This window comes from Molossus molossus, unplaced genomic scaffold (genome assembly GCF_014108415.1).
Source record: "Molossus molossus isolate mMolMol1 unplaced genomic scaffold, mMolMol1.p scaffold_m16_p_7, whole genome shotgun sequence".
Classification (NCBI taxonomy): domain Eukaryota; kingdom Metazoa; phylum Chordata; class Mammalia; order Chiroptera; family Molossidae; genus Molossus; species Molossus molossus.
Genome location: NW_023425401.1, coordinates 20256509 through 20284255, shown reverse-complemented (window position 1 = coordinate 20284255; position 27747 = coordinate 20256509). Strand labels below are relative to the sequence as shown.

The window sequence follows — 27747 nt, the reverse complement described above, 5'->3', positions numbered from 1 at the left end:
CAAAAGTCTCCATTTCAGCACTGTTACTAATAGCAAAATATTGGAAACTCTTCAACAAGTCTGGGTAATAAAAATTGGACTTTGCTAATTTTCAACAAACTAATTCTAATGGGCAATTTGGGGGAATTGAGTGTGAATATGATGTTTTTTTTAGATGAAATTAATTTATTCTGAAATAAAAATGTGGAGATTGTTAACCCAGAAAAATAATATAGCTACAAAATAATATGAATATATTATCTCATTTTGGTTCATAGATACACAAATACGTACACACAAATATGTATATAGTAGTCCCCCCTCATTTGGGGAGGATATGTTCTAAGACATCCCCAGTAGATTCCTGAAACCACAGATAATACTGAGCTCATATATACTGTGTTTTTTTCTATATATACATACCTTTGATGCATTTTAATTGACAAAATAGTCACAGGAAGACATTAGCAGCAATAACTAATATTAGAACAACTATAACAATATAGTGTACTAAAAGTTATGTGAATGTGTTCTCACTTTCTGTCTCTCCCATTCTCTCAAAATACTTCACTGTAGTCACCCTTCTTGTGATGACGAGCGTGGATGGAATGCCTGCAGGATGAGAGGAAGCAGATACACACATGGTGACATAGCATTAGGTCACTGTGACCTGATGATATGTAACCAGCTTTTTAGGGCTTCTCTTTTGCATATCCGAATGGTGAGCATCACTACTCTCAGGGTTTGGGACCGTGATTGAGTAAAGTAAGGATTACTTGAATGGAAGCACTTGATACCTCGACTGTCAGTCTGATAAGCAGGATAACTGCTTGGTAATTAAGGTTGAGGAGCTTATAGAAGGTGGATACACCGGACAGAGGGATGCTTCACATCCTAGAGATTTCATCACACTACGCAGAACAGCACAAAATTTAAAACTTACAAATTGCTCATTTCTGGAATTTTCGATTTAATGTTTTTGGATTTTACTGTAGGTAACTAAAAACCCAGAAAGCAAAACCACAGATAAGGAGGGACTACTGTATACATAAAAGATCCAACAGTATATAGTAAGCTCTTAATCATGGCAACCTCTGTGTGTTAGAAATTGGTTTTTATGTTTTCTGATCGTTGTTGCTTTTTCTAATTTCCTGCAATACTCATGCACAGGTGTAATAATAAAGGATTTTTTTTTTAAGCAAGAAATTAAAAATAATGGGCAACTGTTTCATTATGGTTAAATTAATTATTATAGGTCTACATTCTAGATTATTTTATTACATTTAAAGATATCATTTATGAGAAGTTTTAATAGGATGAGAAAATGTTTTTATCATAATATTCAGTGAAAATAGCAGGGTGAAAAAAATGTTTATATACTTTGTCCTCATTATGTATGTTCTCCAAAAGTAGATCTTACAGTTATTTTCTTGTCTTTTTTATTTTTCTGTAATGAGTATATAATAGTTTTTTTTTTTTTTTTTTTGATCCTCACCTGAGGACACTTGTCAACATTTTGTTCAGATAGAGTGGGAGGGAGAAAGAGAGAAAGAGAAACATCGATGTGAAAGGGACACATTGAGTGGTTGCCACCCACACGACTCAACCAGGGCCTGGGACAAACTGCAACCGAGGTACATGCCCTTAGCGGGAACCGAACCCGGGTCTCTCCAGATCAAAGGCTGATGCTCCAACCGCTGAGCCAAATCGGCCAGGGCTATAATAGTTTTTACTTGGAGAAAATACTAGCATCAAAAATTATATTAGAAGAACTTGAGTCTGTGTTTTAAAATTTTAGGATATTTTCTCAGGCAGTTCAAAAGTTATAGTTGCAAATTATGACTGTATTTAAATAAAAGTAACATTTGTGATATAAATATATGTTAGGAGGGGATTATATTACATCTTTTGTAAGAATAGAATAAGATTTTACAAAATTCTTGTAGGCAAAAATGGTTATAAAAATTTGAATGAATTTATTAGCATAAAGGTAGTTTTCTTAATATTACTTTTCATCAAATCATTCATTTAGCAATTGTGTCTAGAATATAAACTTGGCTCCTGGAGATTCAAGCATAAGAAATGTAAGAGTAGATACATTTGACTGCTGTCTTATCGTTTGGCCAAAAATTGGAAAAAGGTTAAAATCTCTTATGACAGCAATATCATATGTGATCCAAAGTCCAAAGCATCTTTACTATCTAAATAATATTTACTAAATTTCCATATGCTCTCTCAGCAGTTTAATTTGGTTCCCTGATTTCTGTCGCATTCCAGTGTTGAAGTCAGCAGCCAAATTCCACATATGGAAAAATGTTCTTCTGGAAGTAAATTGAATATTTTAAAATTTACTGTCACTTATCTTAATATTTAACTCAATAAAACTTCTGTTTCTTAGTGTTTCCCCACACATTTTCATGTGTTTGTTAAATTGTTGGTAATGCTACATAATTCAGCAGAAAACTAAATGGGTTCTACAGATTGGTTTTAGGGGCAATGTGAAAAATCATTCTTTGAAGTAATTGAATAAATCTAATAAGTACTGTTTGATTTCTTTTTGGTTTAACCATCTTTATTTCTTTGTGAGAAATTTAGAATATTAGAAATATTATTTAGAAATTTAGAAATATTAGCTATTAATATCACTACTTATTCAGAGAGCTTCTGAATATCTTTTAATGAAAAAAACCTACCGGGTAATAGTAGAAAATTAAGGAATCCAGTAGATCCAATCAGAATTTTTAATGGATCTCATTGACATTTTAGTTTTAAGTTAAGAGAGAAGATTCTGTGCTTGAATTCCCAGCTACTTTAGGAATAGTATGATTATGGTTATTTTTAAACCCAGAAGAAGCTATTTTGGAGTCTTATTAGTTCAACATTCTAGATCTTTTCTCCATGTGATATTGACTTAAAATTTGAAAAGCAGATGTAGGTCAAAGGAGAATCTGAAAACACTTTCTGTGTTTTATCCTGGGGCTCTGACGACTTGAAAGCAGAGGCAAGCTGGTGGGGTTTTCTTTACCAACCCTCATCCTGCTGGTATATTTTGCAGTCATCCCTTCTGAATTTTCTTGATTACACGTGAAAATAAACACAAAGTTCTTATGCTTGTTCTTCACTTTAGCACTGGTATCTGCTTTGTCCATAACACTCAGAGACAGAATCAACATCTCATGAAAGTCAGACCTGTGAGGAACGCACAGGAAACTGTTAATAGGTTCTTCTTCTAGGAGCGAAGGTGGGGGAGAGGGGCGAGGGGGAGGACGTCTTACCTCTGCTTTGTCCTGTGGCCAGTGGGGATGTTTTCCCGTGAACATACTGTTACTTTTATCATTTAAAACAAAAAGACAACATCTTTATTTATTTATACGCAAATTTTAAGTTTATAATAGGCTTTCGACATATTGTGAGTTTAATAAATACTTAATTATGTTTCAGCACTTACCTGTGTTTATTTTTATTTTTAAATGTCGCCTACCACCTGGTGAACTTGAATGAAGCTAGCAGTTCAAAAAATTTAACAATATGTAAGACTTGGAATAAACAGGCCAGAAACACTTTAAAGAGTATTTAAAGAATATTCTTACATTTGCTAAACATTGGCCTCCAAATACAGAAAGCATTTCTTTTTATAATGAACCAGAATTATTGCATATAATATTTGCCATGTAGAACTTTATATGATCAGCATTCTTTCCTGACCCAGTCATTAATTGTTGTTGTTCTTTTGTTTTATACATTTCATTTTCAGAATTCTTAGAAACAGACTTATTTTCCTACTACTAAAAATAAACCTGCAATTTATTACTGTGTAGTGTATTTCCAATTATTGGGTTTTTTTCCATAGGCCATGATAATTAAAGGAACTAGAAAGGTAAAAGGTGACAAGAAAGACATCCTGAGGACTTTGTTCTGCCAATATCATCTAAAAGCTGTACATCAGGGCTCATTTCCAGACTGAATTTCAGAATGAATCCCCTAAATCGGACACCATACTGAGCAGTGGAGGCTGAGGCTGAGCCCTGCCTGACACACTAATACTGAGTTCTGATCATACCAAGGTCATATGTTGCTTTAGTCCCTCTGTGGCCTGATTCTTTTTTCTCACAACTAGGGTAACTTTTATATAAAACATGTGGGTTAGTAGGGTGCCAATAGAAAACCAACTTGAATCTCTTTCCTCTCTGACCATTCACACCTAGTCCTGGAGAAGTCTGACCCAACTCTAGGGTGGCACTGTCGGTCCCACGACCTTTCTGGTCACTCTCAGGTCATCAAAAGTCCCCAAGGCACTTTCACCCCAAATTGTTTCAGTTCAGTCATTACCAATATTACAGTCAAACTTTACTCAAAGTAAAACTTTGGGCAGTTTCCAACGCAGTCCCAGGCCAGCCTTGTCATTGTCTGTTCCCTGGCTGGCTCCACCTTGGACGTGCTCATGGGTACGCCACCTTTTCCCAGGTGGGTTCCATCAGCACTCAGCCTTGGCTTTTATCCCCTCCAGTGCTCAGACCTGCATGAGAAACCAGTCCACCCCATCTTCACAACTTCAGAAAATGTACCAGCTTTTCTTTGTGTTCTCTGAAGCTCTTCTCATTAAGGTGAGGAACAGACATGCCTTCCATCACTAAGGAGGAGGGAGTGGGTTTGGGGAATATCTTGACACCCAAGAAAGTCTCCATATCTATTCCCCAAGTCCTTGGCCAGTTTTACTGCAGCTCTTTTATCCCTCTGAGTGCTGAAGAGCCAAGGGTCCCCACAAGGGTTTTCCATTTACTCCTTTGCTGCATGGGTGGTGTAGAAGGTGGGAGTAGTCGACACCTATTTTCCTGGAACGAACGAACGTTAGCCAAATAGAGACAATTACTTAGGAACAGTTTGGGGAATATAATATTTCTGTGGTCTATGCAATACTTGTTCCTTCAAATCTCAAAAGATTTACATTTTATGGTCTAGTTGTTTTGTATTTACCTAAATATAAGCTTAGATACTTAAGATGGACCAAGATAACCCAAATTTTGTGTTTTTCTATATTTATTTTGATTGATTACTCATTCACTTGAGTAGGAAATACATTACATGATATGAACTTTTATGTACACGTTTTTGTGTGGATGTGTTTCTCGTTGGTCTTGTATATACCTAGTAGTGGAATAGTTGGGTCATAAGTGCTTGTAAACATTTGTTATAATACCTTTTTTTATTATAGCCGTTCATTCTAGTGGGGGTGAAGTGATATCTCATTGTGTTTTTTTTTTTTTTAATTAAAAAAAATGTATCTTTATTGTTGAATAGATTACAGATATTTCTCCCTTTTTCCCTATTGACCCCTCCTCCCCACTCCCACCCCCCTCTTGCCTTTCCTCATACTGTTGTCTGTCCATTGGTTGTGCATATATGCATGTAAGTTCTTTGGTTTATTTCTTCCCACCTCCCTTACCTTTGAGGTTTGTTAGTCTAACAACCAATTTGTACTTCTTAATCCCTTCACCTTTTTTACCCATTTCCCCAACCCCCGTTCCATCTGGCAACCAACAAAATGTTCTCTGTATCTATGAGAATGTTTCAGGTCTGTTTGTCATTATGGTTTTGATTTGCATTGTCCTGAAGACTAATAATGTTGAGTATCTATTCAACTGTTTATTGGTTATTTCTGTATCTTTGAAGAAATGTCTTTTCAAATCCTTTGCCAAATTTTAAAATTAGGTTGTTTGTGTTTATACTAGACCCTTTTCAGATATATGGTTTGTAAAACATTTATTTCATTTTGTGGATAGATGTTATCATTTTCTGTACAAAAGTTTTAGTTTTGAGGTACACCAATTTATTTTTCTTTGTCCCTTCTACTTTTGATTTTGTTTAAAAAAATCATTGGTTAATTGAAGGTAAAAAAGATTTACTTTTATGTTGTCTTCTAAGAATTTTATAGTTTTAGCTCTATATTTATGTCCATGATACATTTTGAGTTAATTTGTGTGTGTGTATGATGGAAGGTAGGATTTCAATCTCGTTTTTTGCATCTAGATATCTGATTGTTCTAGCATCATTTGTTGAAAAGACTATTCTTTCCCCCCATTGAATTGTCTTAAAAGTTGTGTGAAAAAGTAATTGACCATAAATATGAGGCTGTGTTTCTAGACTTAATTCTGTTTATTGACCTGTACATCCATCCTTATGCCAGTGCCTTATTGTACTTTTGTAGTAAGTTTGGAGTTCAGGAAGTGTGCACCCTCCATATTGTTTTTCCTCTTCAGGATTGTGTGGGCTGTTCTGGGTCCCTTCCATTTCCATATGAATTTTAAGATCAGCTTGTCAGGTTCTGCAAAACAAAACTGGCATTTGATGGGGATTGTATTGAATCTGTGGATCAGTTTGGGGGGTATCTGTGAACATGGGATGCATTTTTCATTATTTTAGATTTCCTTTCATTTCTTTTCAAAACGATTTATAATTTTATTGTACAAGTGTTACAGTGCCTAAGAATGTTATTCTTTTTTGACGTAGGTCATATTTTATTGGCCTTTTTACTTGGTTTGATTGTGTTTACTGATCAAAAGTTTCCAAAGATTTCTAAATATATTGTAATGCGGTTTCATACAGTTGGAAAACATTTGTGATGACTAAGAAAATAGTTAATTGACATTTATATACTCCCATTGTTGCTGTCAAAAGATGTTGCCTCTTTAAGAAAAATAAATCACATGCCCTTTTGCCCCCAATTTTAAAATTAATAAACTAGTTTGATGTTGCTATACGAATGCTATCATAATCTAAATGCATCAGTGATTTTTTTAAAAGAATTCCTGCCTTGTATGGTTCAGACTGACTAACCTCAGAAGGGGGAGGGGGGTGGCGGGAGTGAGATAAACCAAATAACTTAATTATATGCATGTATGTGTAACCAATGGACATAGAGCACAGTGCTGGGGGGTGGGGGTGGAATAGGGTGTCTAGGAGGAAAACGGAGAAACATCTGTATAAAAATAAATTAATAAAAATTGCGCACACACACACACAATAAATAAAATAATGGAAGATAGGCTCCCAGTTAGTGTTTTCGCACAGAACGTTTGATTTGAAGGGACAGATTTCTGACATTAAGAGAGAAAACACCTGTCAGATAAAGGGATTTTAAAATGTGGCATGTACATGTGATAGAATATTATTCAGCCTTAATAAGGAATCAAGTTCTGATGTGTGCTACAACCTGGATGGATTTTGAAGGCATTATGCTAAGTGAAAGAAGCCAGATTAAAAAAGACAAATATTTCATGATTCCATGTATGAAATCTCTTACAAGCAAATTCATAGAGACACAAAGTAGATTATTAGTTACCGGAAGGAATGGGAAGTTATTGCTTAATGGATATAGACTTCTGTTTGGGATGATGAGGAAATTTCAGAAATAGTGATGATAGCTGCACAACATTGTGAGTATCATTTTTGCCACCAAAGTATCCACATTAATATGGCTAAAATGGCAAAATTTATGTTATATATATTTTTACCACAATAAAAATAAAAGGTTCTATGTATTTTTATTTTTTTTAAAGAATTCCTGCCCTGCCAGTGTGGCTCAGTGAATTGAGTGCTGTCCCGCTCAATCCCCAATATGGGGCATGCAGGAGGCAGCTGATCTATGTTTCTTTCTCATCAATGTTTTTCTCTCTCTCCCTCTCTCTTCCGCTCTCTCTAAAAATCAATCAAAACATACTTGAAAAAAAGAATTCCTGCTTGTTTTATCCAATTGATCTTCAAATCTTACTGACTATACCTTAAAGGTGTCTCAAATTTATTTTTCTAGTCTATATTCTATTTGCTAGCCATAAGTATTCAAAGATTATCTTCTTGTGATTTTTGTTTGTTTGTTTTTGCCTTTACTGCGAGTTCTTTAATTGTTTCTCCAAACTTTAATACCTTGGACTCAGAAGTCTTTCTTATAACCTTACAGACAGTATTACTTGGTTCTATTTCTGTAATTTCTCAATGTCTTTAAGGCACTCAGCGCAATACCTTTTGAGAAATCTCTCAAAAATTGGCACCTGTTAAATACATTGCTAATTATATATTCAATTCATTAGTATAGCCTTCATCATATTCTGTTTTCTTACCATCTCTCCCTCAGATTGTCACCCTGCTTAGATTGTAAGTCTTTTGATAACAACTAGTTATTCCTTCTCATCTTTCTATTTATAGGGGCTGCATAATTTAAGAGTAAGAAAACCAAGTTAAGTTGTAAGAATATAAAATTGCTCATTATTATAAATTAATCTGTCTTGTTTTCTCTGTCAGGTTATGAATAGTATTAATTTGGAGACAAATAAAAAAGACATTACAGTTTTCTCAATTTTGAGGATTTTTTTTATTCTTTCTTTTTTGTTTTTTTTGACTTGCCTAGTCCTCTTAAGTTTCCAAATATATATGTCTTTTTTAAAGAAGAATTGTGTTTCTGGCATTATTTTACAATTTGGTTTTATCAATTCTGTGTGCATACTGAGGGGAAGCTGGCATCTAGTGATCTGACTGAAAAATCAGTCCTCAGTTCTAATGTACAAAACAGAATCTAAGATGCCAATTTGTAAAAATAATTTTTTCACTCTGAATAACAATGAGGTACACTACAATATTTATATCCCTTCCAATTATTTTGTACCAAATGCTTATGATGTTCACTGGATCTCTAGTTCTCATTCTTTTGCGCAAGATACTACTTTCCTTTGCTAATATTTTACTAAGGGGATATTAAAATACAATTCACAGTGTTCACAAGTTCAGTTTTATACCTTTCTTTCCTGTAAGACATCAAGTGCCATTGTCGAGACAATTTTCCAGCTCATCTTTGGGCTCCATTGTGCCCTGTGCTTCCCTTCATCCTTTGGAACTGTGAGGTCCATGAATATACGTACCACGTCTTGTTTTTTTGTTTTTTTGTTTTGTGTCTCAAACCTAGGCCAGTCCTCAATGAATGTATTTTTTTAAGTATCCCATGGTTTGTTTATCATATAATTTAAAATTGAGAATCCAAATATTTTTCAAAGGGAGAATTTCTGAAAGCAGTTGTTTTTTTTTTTTTCTTCTTTTTCCTTAGCATCTTAACATCCAAATTCTGTTTGTTCACAAGATGACTTAATCAGCACCATATCAGAGACAGCTTGCTGTGTTTACCATTGTTGGTTGGGCCAGCATATGTCCCAGACAGTTGGAATGAGAAGAACAGCATTGACTTGAAGCCAAACTAAAGAGAGTCGGGGTTGGGGAGGGTTCTTTAGCTATTGAACAGGACCGAATGCTTTGGACTGTCCGGGGTACTTCTATAGTTAAAAAAAAAAGGGGGGTGGGGGTATTTTTTAGCACTCCCCCCACCAAAAGAAAGGTTCACTTCATATCTAAATGCACTGATGTAATAAAAATAAATCGCTGATGTGGCTTTAATTTTCTTCTATAAGCCTTTGCAAGTAATGTTATTTTGTTATATTAACCAATAAAGGGAATTCTAAGATATGTAAATTGTGGGTAATTTTTTTTTTTTTAACTTTTTTTTTACTTTGGTTTTACTTTTCAACTTTAGTTAGTTTTCTCGTTTCTAATTTCTGGCAATTTTCTGTTACTTTATTAAGCAGTGTGGGTTTCTTTGAATATGTATCACATTTCATGGGACCAGGATGATATTTCTGATTTTTCTCAGGTTGGGTATCATATTGCTCTGTCATAGCATTTTGTGAGGAAAACGTTTATTTATTCTTATTTTCATAAGTACTGAGTTAAAACATGTAGATATTTGTGATTGTTACACCCTACTGAGAAAAAACTCTTGTACAAAAAGATATGTTTTCATTGAAATAGAAGTGGAAAGTACTGTTTTGCTGTTTGTAATGGAAAGTTGGAGGAGAAGTTTCCAAACAACACAATCAAGGAGTAAAACAATTTTGACTATAATTGAGTTTTGTATCTCAGGCAAAGCCTGCTCTAGGGTAATTTTTAATTAGATAAAGCTTTTCCAAAGGAGTTCCTGATTTCCATTCCCGTCATTTTCTCTTACTTGGTAAGATCCCTCTCTTCCCTCCTACAACCTCTTGCTTTCTCTGTGGCCCTAACCGGCTCTGCTGGTTATCGATTTACACACAAGGGCAACGAAGGCCAACAGTAATTGCTTCCCTCATGAGATACCCTTTCTGATAGGCACTAATATATATTCTGTATCATTTGAGGGTGAGGAGAGAATAGCCTTGGTACAGAAAGAGCCCCGGGAATCATTGTTTCAGCTTATTTGTTTTTTACACGAGGAACCCAAGGCCCATGGAAATAGAGTGATCAAGGTTAGAACTAGGGATTGTTTCCTATACGCCATGTTCTGCTTCTATCATGAGGCAATATATTGGGCATTGGCCAGTGACTGAAAGTAGATAGCTTAATAGATTAATTTCCTGATTTGTTTATTCTCTAATACAACCGTGTCCCATGATGGAGACAAAGACTTAGTTTTAACAATAAACGTTACTGATGAGTTTGGGAAAGCATTTTCAGCACACCATAGAAGGTGGAAAGGAGGTTTGTATCCTGGGACCTGGAGGCGAGAGTGGACAAGAGGGATGGAGTGTGTATTTAGAATCAGCATCCCCCAGGCCCTTGAGGCTTGGTTATCAGGTCAAGTGTGTCAGGCCTGGCTTCCTCTTTGCTGAAGATGAGTTTTTCTTAGGAGGTGCCTTAGTCATTTATGCAAATAGACATCTGCTGTCCCAGCCCCACCTGCTCTTCAGACATGCCCAGAAATTTCTGAACCTTGGCTTTGACTAAATCCTGCATCTTGCCAAAGTTACCGTGTGAGGAATAAACCCAACTGAAGGGCCTTCAGAAACCATAGACAAGCCTAACAGGGCAGGCTGACTTTCCTTACTGACCTGGGCATCACAGGGGCTTCTGTCTCCTTACGTCTCCTTCTTCCCCCACCCAAGCAGGGAGAAGAAACCTGAAAAAGTGCATCATTTTTCTTGTTGTTGTTGTTGTACTCTCTGTCTCTCTCGTTTTTTTTTCTTATAATGAATTTCCTTTTTTAATTTTTATTTTGAGGATTATAAATTCCAAACCATTAATTTAAAGCATTTTTTAAAAAACTAGAACTTAAAATTTTGGGTAACAAATGAGTTTCTGAACTGCTGAATGTCCTCTACTGGTCTGATCTAAGCTATATTATGAATTCTGTGGAAAATAAAATTGGAACCATTGGATTCAGAATGCATTGCTAAGCTCTATGATTAGCCGTGTATTTCCTGTGATCTTGGGTTACATTAATTTAAAATTACATTAATATCTGGAAGAACATTTGGGTAGCTATTTTTTTCCATTATTTTTTTTCTTACAATGCCTAAATACTAGGGCGATTTTGTTTGAGGCACCAAATTTCTTTAGTGGTTTGGCTGCAGATCTATCACTAGGGTATAATAGCCAACCTTGTAGTAGTATTATTGTAGCTTTGAGGTACATGTGATGTTTCTTTAAAACCTCAAGGTTTTAAAATATTCAACATGAACTAAATCAACCCACACATTATTAACCAAAATTTTAATGTCACATAAACAGAATATCCTGTAATTTCCAAACATTCCTTTCCTAAACTCATTTAAATGTTGATTTCCATAAAATGTACTGGTCTTTTGAGTATACATGTTATATTTTTATATATTATTTATGTTATGTATATATCAATATTCTTATGTAATATATAGAGAGAATTGTAAGCAATCACCACACAGATGGTACAGTTTATATTTTTTCTTTATTTAAAGACATTGTAATTGGACAAATATTTGTTCTAGATATAGCTTCATGCAGGGTCTGTTATCTCTGCCTCATAAGAGGTAAATTGGAAGGAGAACACACCTGGATCTCGTATGGAATATGATCCATTGACTTTTCTTTTGCATAATTCAAAATGAGTATTTACCATGATTTTAAGTAAGCAAGATAAAAAAGGAACACTGAAAAAAAGATGTGCCCTGGGAAACATTAACATTAACCTGACTAGTATGCCTTATCCTCGCCTCTAAAATGGGAATGATGATAAGGCTGTTGTATTAAGTGAAAAAAATAGAACATGCAAAAAAAAGGTAGCTAGTGCTCAGCACATTTTGCTTACTTAAAAATGTCATAGTTCTTATTTATATTTTTGTTTTCAGTTTACTGCTTAATGCAAAGAGTTAATAGCAAAGTCTAAAATTGTATATCAATCCAATGAAAAACACTTAGGGCTTCTTTTATATGACATTTCCTTGTCAGCATAGTCTGTTTCCTAGCTATGTTTTCTTTTAGCTGAAATAAACTATGGTAATTTTTTAAAAATATGTTTTTATTGATTTTTTTATGGAGAGAGAGAGAAACATCGATGTGAGAGAGATACATCAATCAGCTACCTCCTGCACACCCCATACTGGGCATCGAGCCCACAACCTGGGCATGTGCCCTGATTGGGAATTGAACCTGTACCTCTCAGTCCACGGGACGACACTCAATCCACTGAGCCACACTGGCTGGGCAACTATGGTAATTTTGCACCTTCTACCTTAAACCAGTAGAGTGGAGATGAGAGAAATAGCTTGGAAATGTGATAATCACAGGGAAGTACCATGTGTGAGAATAAACTTGGCGGTGGATTTCCCTGCAGCAGGGTTTGGCAGACTTTCCTGCCAGGGGCTGATAGTGAATGTTTTAGGCTTTGCAGGTCATACTACTCAGCTCTGACTTTGTAGTTGAAAAGCAGCCTTGGAAAGTACTGTGTTCTAATAAAACTTTATATGCCCTGGCCAGGGGGCTCAGTTGGTTGGAGCATTGTCCCACACACCAAAGGATGGTGGCTTTGGTTCTTTGTCAGGGCACATACCTAGGTTGTGGCTTGGATCCCCAGTCCAGGTGCCCACTGGAGGCAACTGATTTTTGTTTTGCTCTTACATCAATGTTCCTCTCTCTCTCTCTCCCTTCCTCTTTGTAAAAAATCAATTAAAAAATTTTAATTGCTTTAAAAAAACTTTATGAACACTGAAATTTGAATTTCATATACTTTTCACGTCATGAAATGTTTTTTTCTTTTTCTTTTTTTTAATCATTTGAGAATTTGAAAATCACAGCCCTAGCCAGGTAGCTCAGTTGGTTAGAATATTGTTCCCATATGCCAAGGTTATGGGTTTAATCCCTGGTCTGGGCACATACAAGAATCAACCAATGTGTATATAAATAAGCAGAACAACAAAAACATCTCTCTTTCCCTCCCTCCCTCCTTCTCACCCTCTCTCCCACTTCCCTTCCTCTCTCTAAGGAAAAAAATGTAAATCATTCTTAGGTAGCCGGCAGCAAAGCAAGAAAAGGACCAGGCTGGTTTGGCCCATGAGCTCTAGTTTACTGACCTATGCTCTGCAGAGTTCAGTTCACTTTTAATACTTTAAATAACTTCTCATACTTTTGTTTGTACAAATGGTACCACTTCAAATTATAGAGTAATCATCTCAAAGCTATGCTTAAAATATTGAGAAGCATTCTGTAATGCTGACAGTTCTCAGAATACAGGCTATTTCTATAAACAGATACTATGAGTTCTACCAGAAATAGACATTTTAATGACAGTCTAATTAAAGAGAAGCCAAAGAGAAAAATTATTACACTTTCTTATGCCAAATGATGAATATCTTTAATTAATGCACAGATACAGACACACTGATTTCTATTTATTTATATATATTTAAAAATTAGATTTTTCTGACAACTTCAGGTTCTTCCTTGAGGTTAAACCCTCCCACTTACCTAATAAATTGTGCCTTAATGGCTAGTGATCATCTCTCTTAATGCACGGGGAATTATGAACCCAAAATAGAAAGCTCTGAAATAAGAAAAAAAATAATAAACCGCCGAAGTCTGTCCTGTCAAATCCTTTCTCATATTGTCAGAAAGCAGCTGCTGCTTCCTTTTTGTTACGATTTTCTTTCTTCAGTTAAAAAGTAATCTAAAAATTTATGAACACTACATTCAAACCCATTAGCACTGTTTACAGTTCATTGTGAATGAGGTTCTCCACCTCTGATTCAATCTAGTGGGATTTAGTTAATCAAGTACTGAAGATGACTTTATTATTGGGCAGACTTTACCTGTGAGTTAATACATTCAGACCGGAGAGTACGAATTGTGTAGACACTACAGAATTTTCTATAGCTAATAGAAATACAGTTGTTTCTAAAAAGCCATGGAAACATACATGTTAAGAAATATGCTTTGAACTCATCTGAAAATACACAGATGTCTCAAAATATGCAGAAATGTGTTCCATTATGCATCTCTCTTTGGTATATATTGGCAGTTGTAAGTAATGCTTCTCTGTATCTCTAAAAACAAAAATATGTGGTATTATCTTAACAAAATCCCTTTCAGTCTTTTTTATATATATCAAGACATCCCCAACATGAGCTGCATAGAAGTTTAATTGGATACTTATTGTATAGCACGCACAAAGACGAAGAGTGGAGTGGCTAATATCATGGACTCTGGAGCTGGGTGATGTGTGTTCTCATTCCTGTTGTACCACTTAGTAGCTTAATGACCTTGACCATATTACTTGGTGGCTTCCCTTGTCCCCATCTGTGAATGAGGATCATAACTGTGTCTGCCCCATAGGTTACCAGGGAGTACAACCTCATAGCATTGTAAAGAAGAAGAAATGAAATAACATTTATTTTCTAAAACTTTCAGAACAGTGTTTAATAAGTGCTGTATTGGTGTTGGCTCCATAATTTAAACTAAAAGAAAACAACTCTCCAGACGGACTGACATTATGGTATTAGTCTTTGTTCTTACCCAAGTTTAGAAAGCCAAATTTAGCATTGGCATAGGGAAGTCACATTTTATTTGAATGCTCAAGCACCGAAAACTCTGCATAATTCCAGGCTTGCATAATTATTGTAAAACCCACATATCCAAAGCCTTCCTGACAAAGGATAGTGGGTATTTCTACTTATGAGCAAAAGTAGTGCCACCATGTGGCGGTAGCGTAGACACAGGTGCCAGTGCATTTGTCTGGCTAGGTTTGAAGTTATACAACGTTAGATGAATTTTTATTTTTTTAACATTTACTCCCCGCAAATTTTATGTATGAAGTGAAACTTTATTAATGACTTCCAATTCAAAAATTCCAAATTTTCATAATTCCATGAGACAGTAATGCATTGTTCTTTGAAACAGCAGTAATGTCGTTTGCCTCGAATTTGAATTTGGCAAATAAAGCCATATTGCAGTGAGAGCGGTGATTTTTCAAACTGAATTCCATGGCGTCTGGATTCCCAGGGGAAGGGGCCAGAGAGCAAGTGAGTGGGTGGGACATCGGTTCCCCTCCACAGTTTTACTCGGGTTGGTTTTATATGTTGGGACTATTCATAAAATTTTATTTGAAGAAGTGTCTAGCTGTTTCAAGAAATGTTTTTGCTTTTTAAAAGCTAATGCAATCCTCTATTAGGAGGTTTTATTGGGACTTCAAGACTTTTTGTTTTGTCATAAAGATTTCCTCTGAACTTAGGAAACAACTGAAATCTGAAAAAGAAAAGAATGTGCGTGGTTTGAGGTCGCATTTCCATTCTGCAGGGCTGAAGAGTTGAGGACAGCAAAGGAACAGACAGGGTTTGAATGAAAGAGAAGGACAGGGAAGACCGTGCGTGGCATCTCTACCCTCTCCTCCCCCTTCCCTGCGACTTCTCATGTATGCTGTTGCCTTGAATACAGTAAGCAGTGAAGCTTTAAAAACACGTTGGAATATTTTTTACTGGTTAAGGGTAATTTTTTCTTGTCGGCAGGACACAAGAACCAATAAGATCTCTTTCTTCTTCTATCCAAACAGCACAGTTATGTTCTTCCGCAAACACGGGTTGCTGATAGAAGAGGGGTGACATGTTATTTGAACAAAGTTTATTTGCTGAATAAACAGATGTGATTTGTTCAGAAAGAGTGTTGTTACAGAGGGGTATCTGCTGAGGAAGTCGTGGATTCAACCAATAGTCACTAAACTTGAACTTACTTATTAAATTTCTATTGCATGTCAGATGATGGACAAGATTCTGGGGTTGAAAGGTAATCCCCTGCTTTTAGGATTCAGTTTTCACAATGAGAAGGAAGTCTTGGTAGACATTTGCAAATAGTAATAATTTAGTATTTGTCTGTAACCCAAAAGAACTATAAATTGTAGAAAAAATATGGGGTAGGAGAGAGTTTGTCTCACTTTCATTGTAGTTCTTAGAAGAATAATTTTGCTAGATCACGAGTGTTATACATGACTGTATACTTAATTTTTAAAAATTAATATCTAGCCCTGGCTGGTTTGGCTCAGTGGTTGGAGTGTCGGCCTGCAGACCAGAGTCCCAGGTTCGGTTCCCGCTGGAGGCACATACCAAAAATTAATAATAATATTAATAATATCTAAATTTACTATTTTAAATCACTAAAGTTTTACATTTACTAAAGGTTTCATTGACAGGTATCATTATATCAGATTACATTTTTACCTCTAATTACAAAATAATATGGATTAGGTTCTTAGGTCCTATTACCTTGAAGACACACAAATTGGCTTGATTTTGTTTCCATGTTGCAAGAAGCTCAATGAAGCTTTCACCTGGTTCTCAAATAGTAAAGAATGAGCAAACACTGCAATCCTGTAGCCCTAAGTGGGTATTACAAATGAGTTGGCAATTCATGTTTGTGTTATGGTTTGTTATGACTGCTTAATTCAAAAGCATATTTGCAGAGAGGGAATTTGAATTAAGTAAATCAAAATAGTAAGGCTTTGATTAAAAAGTTAGCTTGCTTTAACTTAAATGTTGATATTTCAAGGCCTACTGATATTTTAGTCATTTGTGGTTATTTTTGTTTCCTGTTCAGACCCCTGGGAAATAAGAGAATAGTAAATCAAAGCCCAGATTGCTTCTTGCATTTATTTTCTTTCCACTTATGCCATGTATTAGTGCACTTTAAAGAAACTAAAGACATGTATAACTTGAACAGAACCACTTTGAGGGAGAATTGTATTTCTGGACTAATCAATTTAAATAATTCTTGTTATAAAAATTATACTTTTCATGTTTGAGGACTTACTAATTCTTTTTATTTCATGATGATGCAATCATAAATATTAATAGTGGAAAATCAGCTAAGAATAGTTGTACTGCTAAAGTGAAATTTGGGCAACATTGTCATCAAACTGAGGTTGTATTATTTGTTTTTCCATTTTCCATTTTGGATGCTAGACACATTTAAATATATTCATTTACTTTTTCAGGAAAAAAAAATGTAACTTCTAAGACTGAAATAATAGTACACATTTCAGAGAAGAACCTTCAATAAAAAGTACTTCAGCATTTAAAAAAAGTCAGTTACTAGTTATTTTAGATAAAATGTTAAAGAATTTTTATTAAATAACTTTATGAGGATTTATTATTTTCTATTTACATTTAGTAATTTATTCCTTCATTTTCAAATTAGAGATTAAAAAAAATGTTAGCTTACAGTTTATCAGTTCTGGTCTAATTTTCTTTCTTATTTATTATTGATTTTAGACAGAGAGAGGAAGGGGGGGGGAGAGAGAGAAACATTGATCTGTTGTTCTACTTATTTATGTTTTCATTGGTTGATTCTTATCTGTGCCCTGACTGGGGATCAAACTTACAACCTTGGTGTATCAGGATGATGCTATAACCAACTGAGCTATCCAGCCAGGACCATCTAATTTTCTAATAATCTAACTTGGGGTAAGCATTCACAGATTAGGCCTGTTCAGATAATTCAGAATTGTGGCTTATTCTTGGAGATTCCCATTGAGGCAAACAGTATGGATAGGCAAGTTTTAATTTACCCAGTGCCCCTTATCTCATTTTGGTGGTTGTAACTTCTCGGCACCCTGAGTTTTAAGAGGTATATTGCAGTCTGGGAAAGTAAAATGAAACCTCAGGTAGAAAATTTTTTGTTTTTATGTTGTTGTTTTTTTCCAAATAAATATTCACTTTTGCCAGAAACTCATTCACCTATCAATAATTTCAGCAGTCAACTAATATTTATCTGGACTACTGACAGTTAAAAAATCTAGTAAGTAAATCGCTTTAGCGTTTTAATTGGGTGTATGTATATGTGTGTATGCATATGTGCATGGATGCTTCTAAGTTTATTTCCGTTTATGCTTCTAAGTTTATGACGTTTATTCGTTCGTTCGTTCATTCATTCATTCATTCATTCATTCATTCATTCATTCATTCCAGGTATGCACTGTGGCATTACTGTGGTATTATGCTCTACTTGGTACTGAAACTATAGTCCCTCCTGTCCTGGAACTTAGAATAATGGTAAAAGGAAACAGTTAAACCAATGTTAGGGAACCAATTTGTAAAATGTAAGAAGAAAGTGCAATAGGACTCGCGTCATAGGATGCGAGGAATAGGAAAGACATTCTGCATCAAGTCATTTTTAGCTAAGATATGAAGCATAAGTAAGAAACAGTCTAGAAAAATGAGGTGGGGTTGGAATTTAGGAAGAGAGAACATGTGTGAAGATCCTCTGTGGCGAAGGAGAGCAGGGTGTGTTTAGGGGCTGAACGATCATTGTGATTCAAGTGAAGAGACAGTAGATAGTGTTGAGACCAGAAAGACAAGCAGGAAGCCCAGCCAGCGTCGAGGGACAGGCCAGCATGTTAGTGACGGGGGTCCCACTGACGGGTGTTAGCCAGGAAAGTGACTGAGGTCTGCTTCAGCAAAACAGCCCATGGTACTAGACAGATCTTGATGAATTCAAAATAATATTTGACCCGGCCAAATATTATTGTGGCTCATTGGTTGAGTATCAACCCATGCACCAAGAGGTCGCTGGTTCGATTCCCGGTCAGGGCGCATGCCCAGGTTGTGGGCCCAATCCCCAGTGGGGGGCATGCAGGAGGTGGCCAGTCGATGTTCTCTCTTATCGATGTTTCTATCTCTCTCTTCCTCTCCCTTCCTCTCTATCTAAAGTCAATAAAGAAGAAATATTTAAAAAACCCAAAAAAACAAAAGAATATTTGAATAAGAGTAATAGTAAAAATTTCTTTGAATACAAATAAGAGTAGAAGAGATTATTTCTGTTGAGTGGATATGGATAATAAAAAGGAGAGTGGGAGTCAAATACCACTTTCATATTCTCCTCTGTCAGCAGTGATTAGACCAGAGGTTCCTGAGAAAGCAGCATGAACCAGCTGAATGGAGAGCCAGTAGTGGTTATACACAGGGGCCGGGAATTCGGACTAGATGTTTAGGCAGGACACGGAATTGTCACCCTATGGGTAGCAAATACAGTCCTGAGAATGGAAGAAATCACCACGAAAGTCCTGGAGAGAAAATAGACCTGGGCCCCGGTGGGCGTCTGGAACCCCAACCCCACTGCCCTGAACGCATCAGGCCTTCTGCACAGGTTCATGGTCGATCCTCTGCGTCAGGGTTTGAGTTCCTTGAAAGCAGTTCCTTACTTGTTGACAGAGAACCGTTTCTGCATTTAATGGGGCTTTACAAATAGTTGCTGAATGAAGGAGTGGATGAGAAATAGGCCAACCTGATGATGCTATAAAACAATGACTTCAAAATTTGTTAGATACATGCAGTGCTAAACAGTCTCTGATACATTCTTTAGATGGTCTAATACTTAAGAATTTATGCTCCAGTGTAGTTATGAGGCAAAGGATGAGAGGGACCAGATACAAACAGGCATCAGGCATGGCCCTGTCCTCAGTTAGCTTTATGATAAAACCAACAGGATCCGAAGAATAGAAACGTAAATAAAATGACAAAATTGTATTTCTTTGGATTCAAGTCATTATTAAGAAAGGGGTGGGAGGGGGTAGCAGGATTTCAGAAAAAGGATATATCAAGATGGTTTCAATGAATTTGAATAACTTTCATGGAGTTGAAGGAAGAAAAGGACTTAAGGTCTGTTGACTTCCCAAAGCCCATGGCTTCAACCTGGAAAACTCTCCAGCAGTCACATGACCAATGATGAGGAAGTGATAGTGACGCGGGAGTCAGGAGGGCTGCACGTTCCCGCTCCGAAGCAAATTCTAAAATTCTTCAGAGCAGATTGACACCCATCACTTAAAGCTGTATGGTAGTCCTAAGACTTTATAATGTGCCACGTAGAGGTCTTCTTTCACCCAGCCCCCTGGACCGCTCCGATTTCTGTTCAGGAAGGCTCACAATGACGACTGCACGTATGGTGACTGACCAGATGATCAGTAGAATTGCATTTATGCATCCAAAAAGTTTCACACACAGAGACAATTTCCAGATAACTTCATAATTGGTGGTGTCACTTTGTTATTCCTTACTGATTTGGATTCATCCAGAAGGTACAAAAGCACAGGACAGGGCAGCACATACCACATAGAGAAGATGGCAGCCCTGCGGCACCACCGGACGAGCGAGCATCAGAACACACGTGGGTGCTGAGCAGAGGTTCAGAGATGCCGTGGTGTCACTAGGATCCATGTCGACGTATTGTAGTAGAACCAGCCTGCCCAGGCACAGGCTGCCGTAAAGAAACAAATATAAAAAGATCAGTGACAGATGCCCATGCTTGCTGCAGGTTTTACATAAAGTCCTGCCGAATATGCCATGGAGCTGAACCAATTATTATAGGTTACACTTTAAACTTTAAAAAAAATTTTTATCTTTACCCGAGGACATTTTTTGCATTTATCTTCAGACAGAGTGGGAGGGAGAGGGGGGGAAGAGAGAGAGGGAAACATCAATGTGAAAGAGACACATCAATTGGCTGACACCCACATGACCCCAACCGGGGCCGGGGACAAACCGCAACCGAGGTACGACGTGCCCTTAGTGGCAACCGAACCTGGGCTTCTCTGGACCGCGGGCCGAAGCTCTAACCGCCGAGCCAAACCGACCAGGGCGTAGGTTACACTTTAAGGAAGCCCTGATTACATGTATTCCAGGCAGCTAGTCCACATTCTTTTCTAACCCCTGAACCACTGATATGACTACATAGTTGACCAGACAATGGGAAAGCAGAGAACAGCACGGGGCAGCCTTTTCCAGTGGGCAGGGTCGGCAGACCCCCACGGGCAGATTTCTACGTGTAAAAGATGGAGCCTGAACGGATGTCAGAGCAAGTTGCTTCTCTCCAGATCTAGAATGTGGAGTGCATATGTCCTCGTGCCAGTGGCTGGGGACAACCATGTCCTTGGTATGAAGAGCTTCATTTTCATGTAATTGGGCCCTGAGCAGCCCTGGCGAAGCTAGGCTCCAAGATGTAGCTGCTGTAATGCTGAATAACGGAGATAGTGAAACATTGTTCCAGTTTTTATGCATTTTTTTCAAGTTTCAATTTTTAACTAAGTTGACACGTACAAATCAGTGGTGAGATTGTGCCTATAGCAATTTTGTGTGTGTGCGAAAACCTGTATTTTTCACTGGGTTGCTTTGAGATCTCGTTTTAGGGGAGCAACGTGAACAGTTTTCAGCCTCAGTTGTGATCGTTGTAAATGGCCAAAAGCGTACATTCTTAGAAGTTTTCCATCCATGGGGCTTGCAGGTTGTTCACTTAAAACATTCTTAAAATGGGAGGCTTCTTGTTTATATGCAGGCTGATAAGGTAGCCACCAAAGGTTCCTGCTTTGGAACACAGGAAAATTCTTCCTACTTACCTGTGCTATAAATAGCAGCATCTAAAGTGAAGAAGGAAACACTTCAAGGCCACTAGATTACCCTTCGTACCCTGAATCATCTCTTTACCAGGTTTGGTGTTTAAAAGAAAAACATCTGTCACAGAGATTTAATTACAGCTGAACAGGTATGCATGTTGCTTAAATAAATGTAATCATCATAAACATTTATATGATCTGAGGTTTTATTTTGAAATGGAAACTTTTTGTTTCATTAAAACTTTTCACAAAAGTTGCATGAGTTGATAAATGTGAAATGGAAGAACATCAAGGAACAATTGAGAAAGACATGGACAAAAGCATGAACAGGACTTTGTAAAATGATAATTAAGACTATTAATATATAATGTGGAAATGTTCTGAATGGGCGTTTGGTGTTAGGATAATAATATCCATATAATATAACATATGTTGGCATGCATTTGAAATGTCAGACAAACTGGGTAAGTTCAAATAAAGTTATAAGATCTTGAGATCTGTTAAGAAAACATGATTCATTTATAAGTGATGCTAACACTAATATTTGTTGTCATCAACTTATTTCTAATTTATGGGTCACCGGCCACCTGTTCTAAGTAATCTGTAAGGAATTTGCATGTTCCTAGACAAGAAGTGTTGTGAACAGGGATGATTCTGTTTACACACTGTTAAAGTCGGTTGTTAATTTTTCCTCGTACGTTGATTATTTCTAATTATGACAATATAGCAGCCGTGGACAGTACCCTTTACTTCGCATTCTGTGATATGAAAGGGACCGTAACTTGTTAAAACTCAGCCCTGGTATTGTGTTCCTATCACTGCTCCTGGGGAGGCTTATTAGCTTGTCACTGAAGACGTGAGAAAAACCCATCGTTCCTTTTGGAATACGATGAGTCTTTGTCACCCACAGTGCAATTAATGTTAAAAATAGAAAGAATGGCCACGATATGATTATGATTAGCCAGAGATGAGCTATTGTCTAAGTTACAGGCAGTAATCCAGCAGGCCAGAGATGACCTACACAGAACCATCCGTTTGCTGATTGCCATTTCTCTCCGAGTTTGATGAAATATTCATGCCTCCGCTCTCCTCTCTGCAAGCACTATTGATTTCTTGTATAAACGCTGCTATATTTAGTCTAGACAAATGGAATGTGGATTGCTGCTGAATAAATTGGATGAAAGACTGGGATCTTGCCTGCCGCTTTCTCTCAGTCTTGGGCAATTATTTATAATCAAGAGCAGTTTTTGTAAGTTGAGGGTGATTTTTCACAATTTAGTGATTAGTCTGTGAACAAAGGCCAGCAGTTGGACACAGTCATTTCTGTTGGGATAGCAGGTTAAGAAGTCAGATTACCCTTTGAGGTTTACAATAGCTGTTTTGGAGAGTTCTGGGACATTTCTTCCTTATCTCTTTTTTTTGGGGGGGCGGTATATTTTAGGGTTTTTGTGTTTACAGTTCATAGATGATAAGAATACCAGCAGGAAGAGACCCCAGGGTCTCTTGAAAATTGTCATTTGTCTGTATAGGGTTAAATTCTAATTTTTGTTTGTTGGCATTTTTGTGTAAGAACGGGAAGCTGCCGTTTGGCCTTTTTAATGTAAAAATGAAATCTATCATTAACAGCCTTTGCTTTTGGTTGGAGTTATGCCAACTCTATAAATTAATGCTCAAAATCTTGTGTTACTGCAGAGCCCCGATTGACAGCTCTACACGGACACTGCACGTAGAGATCTAACGGGCTATCCTCATTTAAACACTATGGGAACCAAAAAAGCTGCCTCAATCAATAGCTTTCCTTTCACAAAGATCATCATTTAGAAGACACTGTCCACCAAACTATGGTATATTAATAAATTGTGTGGCCATTGTCATTGAAGTGGCATTACCATCAACCTAAACTTCTGATCAGTACATTGAAAAATAACCAGTGTCAGTAACCCAAGACTGATAGCAGTCCCTCACCCCACCCCCACTCACAGGTGCACACACATGCTTGTGTACACACAATTCAAATGATGAGCGTGGACATGAATGTTTCGGTTGGTATTTGCAGCCTTAACTTCTATAGACAGGATTTCTGTTAGGCTTTCTTGACTCTCTGAAAATAGCTCTCAAATCCACATGGAATATTAACTTTGTGGTTCCCAACCTGGAATCTGGAAATCTGAGTTACTTATAGTCATAGTCAGAGCATTAGATGTAATTTGGAAAAATACAGAAAAGTAGAAGGGGGAAACTATTCATATTTCCACCCCTAATACAACCCTCTTCGGCTCAGGGTTCCACTGTCTTGATTGTTGGAATTCAGAGACGAACATAATTAAAACCCCAATAGATGTGATATGCTCTTTGAGGGCTAGAATGTAGATGGGATATGCTCTATGAGGGCTGGACTGTTTGTCTTTTTTTATTTTACTAATAAAACCCCAACATTCAGAATCATGCCTGGGAATTTAACATTCTTAATAAATGCATATTGACTAAATTAAATTATATTTAGTTTAAAGAGGTATTAGGAGGTATATGTCATTTTAATATTTTTTTCATTCAAGTGTTTTTTTCATTCAGTGCTGTAACAACATTTTTTATGTTCCCATAAACATTTTTAATGATTTTATGTTTTTACACCAATGGACATGACATATTTTCCTTAGATATTTCCTTGTAGTTGGCGAGTCCAATGAAAATAACACTTCAGTAAACAATGTGACATTGAACTGTTTCTTCCTCTGTTAGTATTATCTCCTTAAAATATATTCCTAGAGTTGACAAACCTGAATCGAATGGCAGAAACAGCCCGGCCGGTGTGGCTCAGTGGTTGAGCATCGACCCATGCACTAAGAGGTCACCGGTTCGATTCTGGTTCAGGGCACATGCCCAGGTTGTGGGCCTGATCCCCAGTGAAGGGCATGCGGGAGGCAGCCAATCGATGTTCTCTCTCATCGATGTTTCTATCTCTCTCTCCCTCTTCCTTCCTCTCTCTCTAAAATCAATATAGAAAAAAAAATCAAATGGCAGAAATATTTATTGCCTCTTAATACATATCAACAAATTGTTTTTCAGAAGTTTTAAACCAGTTGGCAATGTCTTTTGTAATATATAGTTATCTACTTGGTCATCTGCTTACCCAATACAGTGGAGCAGAACACACACACAAACACATGCATAGACACAAATCATATACATGATATTTAATAATTAGAAAATGATGCCTATTTTGATTTAAATTTGCCGTTCTTTACTAGTAAAGGTGAAATGTTTGAGTTGCTTATCTATATTCCTGTATTTTTGTTTTTCATTTTCTAGACGTTCTAGTGTTTTTATTTTCAGATAGGTAACTGAAAGCATATACAATTTCATTTTCATACTTGCTCCTAGTATTTTTGTTCTGTTAGCTACACAGTGTTGATGATTTATTTTAATATACAGGAAATTTCTATTTTTTATGCAAGTAAAACAACCAAAAGCATTTATTGAGGGATGTGCTAATGCCATAAGTCGTTTTATTAGTGAATCATCCCATTTACTCCTTTTAACAACTCTGTGTTTTTACTGTTCACTGTAATTATCTCCATTTTACATATGAGGAAACTAAGACCTAGAGAATTTAAATAACATGCTGGGGTAACACAGAGGGATGGGAACATTTGATTTCAGAGCAGAGGTTAAAAATTGGCAGCCTGCATGTCAAAGTTTACTTATAGAAGCTTTTTTGTTTGTTTGTTTCCATAGTGTTTAAATCTTGTAAGTTATTTTTAATTGAAAATTAGGTGACTTCTGTCTATTCTGAATAATTTCTTTCTTCGTTTTCTTTCTCCCTTCCCCTCCCTCCCTCCTTCCCTCTCTCCTTCCCTCTCTTCCTTCCTTCTCTGTTTCTCACCAGTAATTGGTTGGATCTCAGTAGTTGCTGACCACTTTAGCAATGTGACTCAGCCAGTTAGCCACTGGTCTCTCTCAAAGTACCTGTTATCTTTATCTAAACCTGCTTCATTCAACTACATACTATTCTTGATTCCTGTGGGCAAAGGTAATAGTCAACATATTTAACAACCACTTTGGCATAGACACCGACTAATCAAATGGATGCCAGCCACACACAGCTGGTATATCTGCATATCTGCCCTGCCTGGGAGCTTCTGTGCTTACCCCGCCCCTGGAGCTTATCTCAGAGAGGCTGTGCTAAGAAGTGAATGCATAGTATCTAATTTAATTTTTATAAATTTAAATACCTATAATTATTCTCAGATTATTTGATCTTTCTTCATCCAGTGGCTTGATTGAAATCTTGTTTTAAACGTCCTCACAGTTTTTCTGCCTTGTTTAGTTAGGAATAAGGTAATTGCCATACCGATCATTGCTGTTTAAAAACCAGCACATAGAAGCTTGGCTGCTGTCAGTCCTTATGGTTTGCTCTGGCTCCGTTGCTGAGGTTGGTTAACTAATCTGCTCACCATTTCCCACATTTTAGCATGCAGATTTGTATTTCCTCTGTGCTGGGTCCAATACCTGCAACTTCATTATGTTAAAAGCTTTAACTTTTTAAGAAATATATCTTAGAATGTATCTTCGGACTCTAGTTACAAACATAAATGTTTATATGGGTACAAATTTGGTTGTGTTAGAAGTTCTCTATTAAAACATGACATCTTGCCCTACCGGTGTGGCTCAGGGTTGAGTGCCGACCCATGCACCAAGAGGTTGCCGGTTCGATTCCCAGTCAGGGCACATGTCAGATTGTGGGCCTGATCCCCAGTGGGGGGCATGCAGGAGGTGGCCAATCAATGTTCTCTCTCATCAATGTTTCTATCTGTCTCTCCCTCTCCCTTCCTCTCTCTCTAAAAATAAATAAAGAAAAAAATTTAAAAAACAAAAACATGACATCGTTTCCTCTGTAGAGTTGCATTTTTGGTCCTAAATTGACTTGATGTAGTAACTGGGCCAGTAGCATAAGTTTTATGAACTTTGATACCAGTAGGTAATTGGCGTCATTGCTTTGAAAATGTGTGAAGATTATGGCAGAGTATGAATTGCTGGTGGAAAATTAGCATATGGTACATTTTATCAAAATTAGTATAAAAAAAGACCTTTTATCATCATTGTAAACAAAATGACTAGCTTTGTTGACGTGAAATTTGTTGTAAGGGTTTGGTGCCCTCTTTTTTGTCTCTGTCCAGATCAGTGTGCTAACTCCCCATCCTTCTGCATCCTTCCCCTTTTCCCGCCTCTCCAGTGGATGTGAAGTCGGAGGCACCCGTGGGCCTGGAGCCCATCTCGCCTTTAGACCTCAGGACAGACCTGAGGATGATGGTGCCCGTGGTGGACCCTGTGGTCCGCGAGAAGCAGCTGCAGCAGGAGTTCCTCCTCATCCAGCAGCAGCAGCAGATCCAGAAGCAGCTCCTGATTGCAGAGTTCCAGAAGCAGCATGAGAACCTGACCCGGCAGCACCAGGCCCAGCTTCAGGAGCACATCAAGGTAGCAGATGTGTCCTGGCCTCTGACCTTCTCACTCAGGGAGCGCGGGCTGAGAGGGAGCAGGCGCCCTGGGGGTGGGGAGGGAGGGTCACTGTGGTTGACACATGCCAGTAGGGCCTGGTTGCACTGGTTGAAGCCTGGGTGAGCGCTAGGTCTGCTGACTAAGTCCTCGCTCTGCTCCTCAGAGGAGCCCTTCCCCTTTCCCTTCAGTTTACAGCATCAGGAGTGGGGGGAGGAGCCCCCGCCCTTCGTAAAGATCCTCTTCTGCACGGTTTTGTTCAGTTGCCCCATCTGCTCTCCACCGAGAAGAACCACTAACCTCGGCAAGCTCATTCTATATTTCTATAAAGAATCTGCTTATACGACTTATCAGAAAGGATAAATTACTCCCTTATTCTTTACCCCAACATTTCTTATGGAAAAGACCTTTTAATGTATACATTTGAAACAATAATGTGAAAAGCTCACGCGAATTCTACGAAGAAACTGGTGCAAATATTTTCAGTATTTTTATCTGAGTCTCATAGACTATAGATGATAATTTATTGAAAGAATGTCAGCAGCAGTTGACAATTTCAGACTCAGTTTGTTTAAATTATTCTA

The 27747-nt window shown here is 37.2% G+C and overlaps 1 protein-coding gene across 21 annotated transcripts in view; it reads left to right on the top strand.

Annotated features, from left to right (window-relative positions):
- The window catches only part of LOC118619779 (histone deacetylase 9), a 171055-nt gene that overhangs the window by 63194 nt on the left and 80114 nt on the right, over nucleotides 1-27747 (top strand). For all 21 annotated transcript variants that reach the window (XM_036246485.1, XM_036246481.1, XM_036246494.1 and 18 more), the window contains one exon: nucleotides 26904-27145. In XM_036246485.1, the coding sequence (XP_036102378.1) occupies nucleotides 26904-27145 (242 nt within the window). The remainder of the gene's footprint in view (nucleotides 1-26903; nucleotides 27146-27747) is intronic.